Here is an 11,411-nt window from a genome sequence, read left to right as displayed (position 1 = left end):
TGTCGATTTTGACAGTTTAAAACTCTATCCCGAAAGTTTATCTGTCGATCTCAATAGTTTCTATATGTCGAGATCGACATTTATAACCGTCGAGATCGACAGATAAACTGTCGAGACCGCCGACAAGTTTAACGCTTGTTTGTTTGTTACTTTCTCCGAAATATTAATGGTTATAATCAATTCTCAACTACAATAATTATTCCATTGCTCTATAGATCTCCATAAACAAATGACTGCTTCATTAAATATGGAATAGTTGACAAGTCCCTAAATATTTTTGGTATATTTTCCCTTTAAAATGATTTGAAAAAGAAAAAACAATAAAAGAAAAAACAATACTATCATCATTAATAGTGGTTTTAAATGCTTTCTTCACTTTGATGATCATGTTGCTTTTAATATGTGGAAAATAATAAGTTATTACATAAAAATATAAATAATTTGTAATAACTAACCTCTCCAAATGGATGATGAATTGAATAGCAATATATTGTTGATGAAGGAATAAAGAAGATGAAAGAAAATGGAGGGTTTTTTCAAGAAGGGATGTATTTGATGTGAACTATGATTGTTTTGCTTCTTTTATCTTATTTTTGCTTCTTTTAATTTTTTTTACGTCTTTTCTCTTTTTAGTCAATTCATATTATACAATATAATATACATTTACCAAATCATTATGATATACATATTAAATAATGAAATAATTACAATTGATTGGATTGGAGGCTACCATTAATGAGCATTTAATGCTCCTGAAAAGGGGAGATTAAGGGTAATTTGGACATTTTCCACCAAAAAAGTGACATTTTTGATAAAATTTAGTGCACATCAAAAGTTTTATAGCAATTTTCAAAAAAGTGTCATTTTTGATAATTCCCCTTAATTGTATTGGATGGATGACAAAACCTTTTGACTGTTAGAGTTCGTTTGATTACAAGAATTGGGTAGAAAGAAAATGAATTTTAAGGAATTGAATTGCCTAAAACTCGTTTTCTTGGGAATTGTCAATTAAATATGTTTGATTGATATAATTTTTCACTTGAAAAATGTTGAATTTTTTTATTTTTTGGTGTTCATTTGATTTGTTTTCACGAAAATTGTCAATCAAAGAGATAGAATTTGTTCCAATTGCTAAAAAAATTAAAAAAAAAAAAAAGAGCAGTCGGAAAACCAATTTCCACCAAAACTGAAGGAAAACCAATTCCTTAAAAACTTGGAAAAAGGGGTCACGTGAGGGGTTGGGTGGAAAATCAATTCCATAGAAAATTTTGCCTATCAAACATACCATTTGGGAGGAAAATGGAGCCTATTAAACATGCCCTTAGTTTTTAGTTTGAGATTGTGTTTCAATTAATTACTGTGTTGTGAATCCATATACATCATCATTCTTTCATTTTTTTTTAATGATTGCACACCATTAGGACAATCTACTGCTTATTTATAGTGTCGAAAAATCCACAATTGGAATAACATTGTATATGGAACGCACAAGCAATAAAAATTAGGAATAATATTTTTGGTGTGTGTGCAGTCGCGTGAAATAATCGTAAAATTTAATACATATTTTTTTATATGAATTCGGACTAGGAATGAGATCTAACCTTGTTGAATAAGGTTTAGTATATCTTGAAAAAAGAATATTAAAAAACATTGCCTTATTGATCGTCACAAGCATATTAATTAGATTGACCAACACGAGTTGAATTGGAACTAGAAGTTAATTGGTGGATTGGACATCCAAACTTTCATCTCGTATCTAATAAAAAATCGTAGTTTATTGCATTTATAGTATAACTTTGAGCAAAATCAGCAACCACTTTATTTTGTTACCATTGATTGAATTAGTTAAACACTAGTATACTAAAATTAAATGTAATTCTTCGTGTAGCTATATTTTTGTTCACTATATTATTACTTGTCAACGATCTCATACTCTTACAGGATTTTACCAAATATTGCTCTTTCTACTTCCAATTTTTAGCTGTTTGAGTTATCTAATACTTACAATTAATATCCTTGTAATTAGTTATAGCTTCCATGTTTTATATTTTCATATATGTTTTATGCTCTGAGAAAAAAAAAAGAATGCAAACTTTGAAGTGAAATAAAGTACACCTAATTAATTGTTGATGAAAGGTGAAACAAAATTCAAACTATATAGATGCAAGAATTACACGATCGAAAGACTGTTTAATTTTTGTTCGACAAGGACGCTATGATGTTCCACATAAAAAATAATACTGTCATAAGGCACGAGCAATGCAAATGTTCTTAACAATTAAACATAAAAAGAATGAGATTTGGCACAAAATTTTTGTAAAAATCAATGATAGTTGTTCTTCAAGCAAGTTCAGACTTCAGATCAATCTCATCAGAAGACTTTAAGTACCACTTTTGGAGGCGCGATGAAGATTTAAATACCTGTAATAAAATTATTTAACAAAAAATTAATAAACACGTTTATTCACTTCTCTTCGATTTATTTATTTTCCAAATTTACCTGTTGATCCCAATTTGTTCTCCATGTCATGAAGCTTAATGCAAATGTCTCGGCGAGCACCCCACACAACATCCCAATCCATATGCCCTGTAAATTCAATATTATTTCAAGAATGTCGTGAAAAGTGTTGCAAGAACATTGTTTGATATGTTGGATTGACGTGACTGTATGGACATGTTTGGTGTTGGAAATTTCAGAGTATAACTAACAAATTTTGTTCTTTATTCTAGTCATTGTTGCAAAAATTTGACATGCCATGGATTTCATTGAGGATTAAGGATGCCTAATAACATTTATCTGTTTGTCGTGTACAATCTCAATGAATCTAGTGTAATGAACATGATGTAATATTTGCAGTTCAATTCAATCATGGTTTCAAGGGCATTTCTACTCCTTTAATATAAGATATTTATATGCAAATAAAGAAACTTTTGAATAATTTTTTCCCTTTTTACCATTATGGAGCAAAATATTACCTTAACTTGAAGATGAGTCAGATATCCAAGTAAAGCTCCAATTGGTATTCCAATAATATAGAAGCAAACAACATTAATAATTGCAACTGTTGTTTGTAAACCTGCTCCAATTGCCACCCCTAATATCAAACAAGTCACAGAATAAGTAAAGAAAATGTTAAAACACCATGATTTGACTCCACATTTTGGTGGTGTGGAAAAAGAAAAAAGAAATGACAAAAATTTCGAAAGAATAGATGACTTACCTGAGAATATCGGAAAGATGCTATTTAGCAACACTGAGAAAGCAAGTAGTATAGAAAGATCAGTAACACTACTTGCAACCTCTTCGTCATTCGTGAACAAATACCCGATTTTATTGCCAAATACTAAGCAAAGAATCCAAAAGAATAGCCCTATCAATACTGAAGTACTCGTTAAGACTTTAATTGAAAATTTTACAGCCTTCGCATCTCCTCTCCCGAGTTCATTTGCAACACGAACGCTGTTTAACGAGTGAAACAATGAGTAATTGTCAATTACAAAATAGAAATGCAATAAGAAATAGGAGATGTGTCATAATATAAAGAGAAAAACTAATATATACCATGCAGCACCCATCATGCCAAAGCTAATCATTAATTCCCATGCAGTAATATTAAGGCTGCAAAATTAGTTTAATTAGTAGATATCTTCATAATGTAGAAAAACATGAGAAAAGATTGTGATGTAAGCTTACCAAATAGAAAAGGCAGATATATAAACCTTTGCATTTTGCATGTATCCTGCTAGTAATACCAGAATGGCAGAGTACCATAACTCTAAGCTGCAAAACAATGAAAGCTATTAATAAGTGAAGATGGTATGGTAGAAGCAATTGATGCTTGAAACATATATGCACATGTTTGGTTTGTAGTATTTGATAGTACGACGAATAAGATTTTTAGATTTTTTTTTCCTTCTATGAAGAAATATCAGAGAAAGAATTTACCAAACCATAACACCAGAAGATATTGAAAGTTTCACAACTGGAAACACATCCTTTAATGCAGCTGTAGTGAATCCCTTCCATGTCTCGGGGCACCAACCGCCAAAAATGTATACAAATTCTCCAACGACAAGAGACCACGAAGATATGCAGAGTGCTCCCATGGCGCCAGAAACCCCCCAATTCAATTTATAGACAAAAAGCCAAGACAAGGGAATGTGCATTACAAATTGCAAAGTGGATAGCCATGCAATTATCAGGTTCTTTTGTTGTGCTTGTAGATACATTTGGATCGTTAAGGAAAAAAAGAGACTATAAACAAATGGGATGAACCACAGAGAAATATATCCAGCAGATTTCGCAATAGCTTCTTCCTCGCCAAGTAGTTTAAATATTGGTGTTGCTAAGATAAAAACAGGTAGTAAGATTGTTAGTGTGATGAGATCCACTAGCCATGATCTTTGCAAGAAAATGCCCATCATATGGTACTGTTTCGCTCCAAATGCTTGCCCGCATAGAGTTTCCGTTGCACTTGACATTCCTAGCTGCATAAATAAGTACTACATGAAGTAAATGACGAAGAATTTACTAGACGAGCTAAAATGGCCAGTCTAGTTTAAGCTCGCGAAGCGAGTCAACTAGTACGAGTTGACCGCATCAAAAAATGTAGTTCGACTTGCGTCCGGAGGTACTCGAGTCGACAAGTAGCTTTCCCCCACTTAACATACCTGCTTGGTTTCACTATTGGTGGCTCATATTTTACATTTTCTCTAACCTTTTATAAAAACATGCAAGGACGGTCTCAATTAGAAGGTTTCTATATGCCTCCCAATTGAAGTTCATTCTTTGGTTTCCTTCTGTCCATCAGATAATTGCAGTCACAATCCATATCTTTCAAATAGTTGCAGTTTTTACTCTGAACTTTCATTTGTAGGCTTGAGACCATGGCTGCTATTATCCTAAAATTAAGAATAATTCCATCTAATCCTTCTAGTGCTTGGCAACATGTAATAAATCCAATTAAATGCATCATATCTCCTTATATTTAAATGAATTTATCATGTAGAAATTGTTTGAGCCCCATTTTTTTGAAAATTCATTTTTTCAGAACTCATTTTTAACAACACATTTTCTAATGAAATAATATTAAACATAAATAAAAAAGTTTTTTCTTAATTTTTAATCACACATTCTCCAAAAATTACTATTCAAAAATGCATTTTTTGTTTCCTCTCAAAATGGGGCTTAGACGAGCAAAATATCATACATGTTGCCATCTGATCTAGTGGGGCTAGATAATGTTAATTTAAAATTTATACACTTTATGAGGACAGATGCTTTCTTGTTAGATTCTTTTAACGAGATCGGGCGGAAAGGGGTATGTTATGAATAATAGGAAAATAATCAATTAAATTGAAAAATGTATATTTACTTATGAGAACAGACACTCTATTTAGAAAAGGGCTGTCCAAGGAGAAAAACTTTGATGGGGTGCAACGGCCCAACGGGGTCTGATCTCACCTCATTAGGTGAGGATGTGTCACCCGATGAGATGGTGACTTCTCATTGGACGACAGTCCCGCCGAAATTTTTCCCCAAAGGGCAGCAAGCAACGACCATTCATAAAAGCCGCCAGTAAAGGCTATTGACATAGCCTACATATTTCTGGCTGGCAAATTTTAAATTTGATCATTTATGCCTATCTCTTTACTCATTTTTTCACTGTTAGAACCAGCTGTCCTTTTTTTAAGCAGCCTCCCAATCACAGAGATTGATATTATGAATTTTCATTCCATTAACACAATACGTAAATATACATAAAACCTTTTTCCTTTTTCAGCATATCTTTCACAAACCACAGCAAAACCAACATTTTAATTTTTCACAGAAAGAAGAGAATAATCATATCATCAGAAAGTAATCACAGAGGTAGATGAACGTGTTCTTTACATATAAAAAAGAAACTCTCGACGGATAAAAGGATAGAGTTTGTTACCAGTATTCCATTTACGAATCGAACGCTTAAGGTTTGAACGAGTGCATAGCCAGCAAGATCAACTGCACTTATGTGTCCAATGAATGACTGAGTAACAACTACTGTTCCAAATGAAGCCACTCTTGAAATAATACCAGGCAATGCAATCCTCCATATTTTCTTTGATTCTTCAGAAATGCTTCCTTTGAACTCACCCAACTCTTCCTTTTCTGAACCAATCAGCTTCTCTTTTAAGTCATTGTCCATGGCTATGGAGTTTCTATGGAAAATCAACTCACTGGTATCATCAAATAAAATATTTTAGTTATTTACTTAAATGTATTATCCAGCATGAATTGTAGTCAACGAAATAAAAATAAATAAATAAAAAAACAAAAAAAAAACGTACATCTGCAGAGGCTGAAACACACAGAAACACAGAGGGACGAACAGAATACTTAAAAGGCTTTTGGGAGAGAGAAAGACTAAGCACCTCCTTTCATGCTATTGGAATTGGGAGACAACCCTTCTATAGAATGCAATAACGATGTACAGCACTCAGTACATTCAATTTTTTTTTCTTTTACATATACATCCAACATTATTGAAACTAGTACAAGTCAGTCCTCACTAAATGAAGTACGTCTATTAATTTGCCTTTTAAAATCGAAAGTCTAGCACATAAAATAGATTGGCCGGAGTATTACATTTACAAAGCATGTAACCCAAGGAATATACTACTTGTACATAATGTGATATCCATAACTAGTGATGACAATGGGCCAAGCTTGCCCATTAACCCACGGGCTCGTGGAAGACGAGCCGAGCCGAGCTCACGAGCTGCTCGTGAGCTCGTGATTTTTTAATTTTTTTTTTGATAAATTTGCACATTTTGGACATTTTAAAAAAAATTAATATTTTTTGACGAGTCCACGAGCCTCGTCAAAATAGCTTGTGGGTCTTGTGCCCACGAGCCGCTCGTGGGCTCGACGAGCCGACCAGGCTTGGCTCGTAGGATTGAGCCCCTGCTCGGGCTTGGGCTCGTTATTTGACGAGCCCAAGCCGCCCACGAGCCGAGTTTTGACGAGGTGAGGGGCCAAATAGACGAGCCGTTGGGCCCGTTTGACATCCCTATTTATAACGATGTTCATTCCCCTCATATGAAATGGATCCCACTCCAGATGTGAGAGCGTGGACACCCTGCTATACTTGTAGCATCACTTGTAACCCAATGACTATAAACAGTTCATCTCATGAGGACCTATGTGCATAATATTGAAAAGTTTGGGGATATATTTACAATGAAAATTTGAATGGGATCTATTTCATAGAGCATGGAGACTCTTGACTATAATTTTCTCCTATATATTGTTGTACCTAACAGTGTCTTGGACGGAGTGAATTATAATTTAATAAACTTTTATCCAAGAACGTAACTACGTAAACCTAACTGGCAAACGATCATTATTCACGTGACATGTTTTAATTAATCCCGCTTCCCGCGGTCAATTGATGAGGTGGCAATTATTTAATTTGTAGAGTTGAACCATTTCATTTCACACATTACTAATGTACCTTTATCCATTTCATTTCACACAGTCTTCATGTACGTTTAGAAACGCACTTACACAAAAATTCCATGAGGAAAAACGCGGCGGCTAAAAGCAATTGAAATATGATTGAAAAGACCAAACCTAATACTCTATCCGTCCCATAATGATAATTCTGAAGATGAATAGCATTACTCAATATTTACAAACAAGGTCATTAATGACATTTACATATGAGTGATGTCATTAGTATTAGAATACCAATACGAATGATAATAATGTGACATTAAAGATGAGTTATAAATAATTTAATCATTTAATTCTACCATTCATTGAGTTTATCACTTTTTGCCACTTGGCTTGTGTTATAGTACCAGTTGTGCTTCATAACATTATTTTTTTGTATATAGTCATATTTGATCTAGTTAAAACCTTATTTTTTTTAGTACATTTTAATAAAAAATGATGAAATGTGTGATAAAAAGTGTGGGTCACATAAAATCTATAATTGAAAATGAGTTTGAGAAAAAATATATATATAAAATGGGAGCCAAATAAGGACGATATATGTTGAACTAAATCTCAGCTTTATTAGAAATTTTTAAAAAAATAAATTTTGTGACAAAATAATTATTTTGAGGATGCATAGTTATAAAATAATAAGAATAAGAATAAGATATAAATTCACATGTAAATTTATTTTATTAAAAATAATTTTTAAAAAAAAATAAGGAATATAGTAATGACATAATTTATGTGCCGAAATCGTTAATTCATTATGTATTGTCCACTCCAAAAGAACATTTGCACTTTTACCCTCACAACTTTCTATCGCATTCTAGGATTCGATAAAAGTCGTGAGGGCTAAAATAACTTATGCTATGCTAAAGCAGACATTACGTAGTGAGTTAACGACATAGTCATAGAGGTCAAGCATTAACGAATTGATATCAAGCTCAACTTAAGTATATCTTAAGGCAAAGATCTTGAACTCAAATCCTTGAAGACGCAAAAGGATGTTGTGAGGATTAAGAAGGCAGATGATTTTCAAAATGGACAATACATAATGAGTTATTGACTTGGGTACGAGACCAAATATTTACAAATATAATTCTAAATCTTTTCAATTTTATTTTCTTTTTAATCAATTTTTTTTTAAGCATTGTTTAGCAACTTATTATTTTATTTTGTGAATAAAACCACCAATTTTGTAGACATATTTTGAAAAAAAGAAAGAAAAAGAAAGAAAGTATTATCTTATCAATTCATCGAAATTCTTAATTTATACAATCTAACCAAGTGAGGACTCAAAAAATTATTAAACATGGAGGTTATTAGTTTACAGATAATGGATTTATAGAGTTCATATTTGTATATTAGCCTACGAATAGAAATTCAAAGAGCGATAAGAAATCAAAAGGAGATTCAAATCATTATGTGATATATTATAGCTTATTGGCAAGATGAATGAAAATATTGGATAGCATCTAATTGTAGAGTTAGTCGTCGTTTTTAATTTCATTTATAGTTAATTGTTATTATTATTATTTTTTTTTGTTCTTATCTGTATTTAGAATTAATCGTTATTTAAAAAAAATTTGATCACTATTCAAACATTTTTCATTACTTTAAGTGCGTTTGATTGTAAACATGAAATTTGCATGAAAAAAAATAAATTTTAGATAATTCAATTACCTAGAACTTATTTATATAAACATTAGTGATTAAATGTGTTTGATTGATTTAGTTTTTAGCCTAGAAAATATTATACTTGTCCATTTTTTATTGAAGGGTAAATGAGAGAGAATGGATAGATAAGAGAGAGAGAGAGAGAGAGAGAGAGAGAGAGAGAGAGAGAGAGAATTACCTAAAAAATAAAAATCACCACTCCTTAAAGAAAATATTTTTCTTGTTTATGAGAAAAATATGGTCACATGATCAAAGGTTGAAAAATATTTTTTATGAAAAAAATTGTTAATCAAACACCTCAAAAATGAGAATTTGAATGGAAAATAAAACCAATCAAATACACACAAATTAAGCAATCAATTGATTTAAATGATAATAACAAGTCTTGAGAAGTTTTTCAAAATTGTTCTCTTTCCTGATAGTCGTAAGTGAATCAACATGTTAGAGTTTTTTCATGAAATTTTATTTTTTCTATAAGCCTCTGTCACATCTGTACCCAAAATAGTACTAGAAATTTTGAGGCATAGTTGTTAAATAATTGGAAATTGATGCAAATGATCCCAAACCTACCTTTTTTATTTTTGTATTTCATGTGTGGTTTTCAAGAGAGTTCTTCTTTTGAGAAGAGTTTTGTAATCTTTCAATGTCCCCAGGCAAGATCATGTGCATGGTCGGTAGTATATCGTATTGAGAAATGTTATGTGTACATCTCATAGCGTATATAATACATTACATCCCTCTCACATAGAGGAAGTCCACGAATATTTTCTTGTGTATGGGCCCCCTCCATCTGAGGTGAATGTAATGCTATGTGTACGCTATTCCAAGAATCAAGAAAGGTAATAAAATATCCAAACAATTGCTTGAATTACTTCACAATTTAATTCCATTTGGAATTCTTGTCTGATGTATATTACCTTATAATGATTTGATCCATGACCTTGTAAATCTTTGGCATATAATTTCTGATTGAATAGAGAAAATTTTTGTTTTGAAGAGTTATATTTTCATTTTCATTTTTTAGTAAAAATAATATCGTTGATATATATTTTTCATCGTTAAACGTGAACCTTTTAGTAACACTGAGATGCAGAGTTACTGGACAGTGTGAGAGGAATAAAGATATACATTATCACATGATTAACATGTTAGATTTGACTGATTAACCCGAGAGTGGGGGTTGGGGTGGGTGGGGCAAGTGGGAAAGGATTATATATATTTTTTCTTTTTTAAAATTTAATTTTCTGGTTATTTTATTTTACTTCGACAAATTGGTGCGTTCAATAAAAATAAACGTAGAGCATTTGAGTCGAGATGCAAAAGTTAAATATCCTTTTGAAGGGGATTCATCCAAAATTACAATTTTACTATTAATGACATAGGAGCCTAAAATGAAACGTTTGATGCAAAAGATGAATCAAAAAGCGACAAGGACAAGGTTTAGAACCATTTGCGCCAGTAATTCGCCATGTTAATGTGATATCTGTGTTGGTTGGATGTCTGGGATTTTGCTTGCTGACTGCCTTAAGTCATATTATTATAAATATTTCTCTAATAATTAACTATTAGGGTAGGTGAAAATAAATATAAATTTCTAAATTTCTTCAATTTTTAATTTCTTTTTGGTCCAAAGAGTTGTAAGACAGCCATTCCATTCCAGTGAACTTGCCACGTGAGATAATAAATACTCTTGCCCACTAATGAGTAGATAGCATTGTTATTAATGATTGAGTCTCAGACACTTGGGGTCGATTTATTAGTTAGTTTTATTTTTATTTTTATTTATTTGTATCAACTAAGATTTTGATGTGTTTTAAAAGATTATAATTCTAATAAATTTCTTGAATTTGAATAGATTTTCACAAAATCCAAAAGAATCTCATAAAAAATGGTGAAATTTCTAAATAATTTATTAGATGTATTTTTAAACTTGAAATCCGTCCAAATTTTTAAAATTCATATATTAATGGAATCCTTATAAATTTATGAGTTATTGAGAATACTAAGATTTTAAATGATTTGATTGAATTTCATTAAATTTACAATTGGAAACATCTATATTTTAAGAATAATGCTATTGAGTTCCATTGGGATCATAACCACAATCTATGTGGCGTTAATGTAGCATTAAATAATGGGTTATATGAAATGTTAAATTGGGATAATATTCCCAATGAACTTTAAAAAATTCATTAAAATCTTAGTTGAGAAGACATAATTATCTCTTTGTGAGATTTTCTCTTTATAATCTGCT

The 11,411-nt window shown here is 31.5% G+C and overlaps 1 protein-coding gene across 1 annotated transcript; it reads right to left on the bottom strand.

The window, feature by feature from the left end:
- Positions 1-2,126: 2,126 nt before the first annotated feature.
- Positions 2,127-6,441, bottom strand: LOC111403653 (protein DETOXIFICATION 24-like). The gene is made up of 9 exons (XM_023032237.1): positions 6,328-6,441; positions 5,940-6,216; positions 3,947-4,488; positions 3,695-3,781; positions 3,563-3,619; positions 3,222-3,460; positions 2,977-3,095; positions 2,501-2,587; positions 2,127-2,421 (listed from the first exon to the last, which is right to left on the bottom strand). The coding sequence occupies exons 2-9, from the start codon at positions 6,183-6,185 to the stop codon at positions 2,341-2,343; spliced, it is 1,458 nt and encodes a 485-aa protein (XP_022888005.1). The 5' UTR covers positions 6,186-6,216; positions 6,328-6,441; the 3' UTR covers positions 2,127-2,340.
- Positions 6,442-11,411: the final 4,970 nt, after the last annotated feature.

The sequence above is a fragment of the Olea europaea genome, chromosome 11 (assembly GCF_002742605.1).
Source record: "Olea europaea var. sylvestris chromosome 11, O_europaea_v1, whole genome shotgun sequence".
Taxonomy (NCBI): Eukaryota; Viridiplantae; Streptophyta; class Magnoliopsida; order Lamiales; family Oleaceae; genus Olea; species Olea europaea.
Note: the sequence above shows the minus strand (reverse complement) of the source record. Positions and strands in the feature narration are given on the sequence as shown.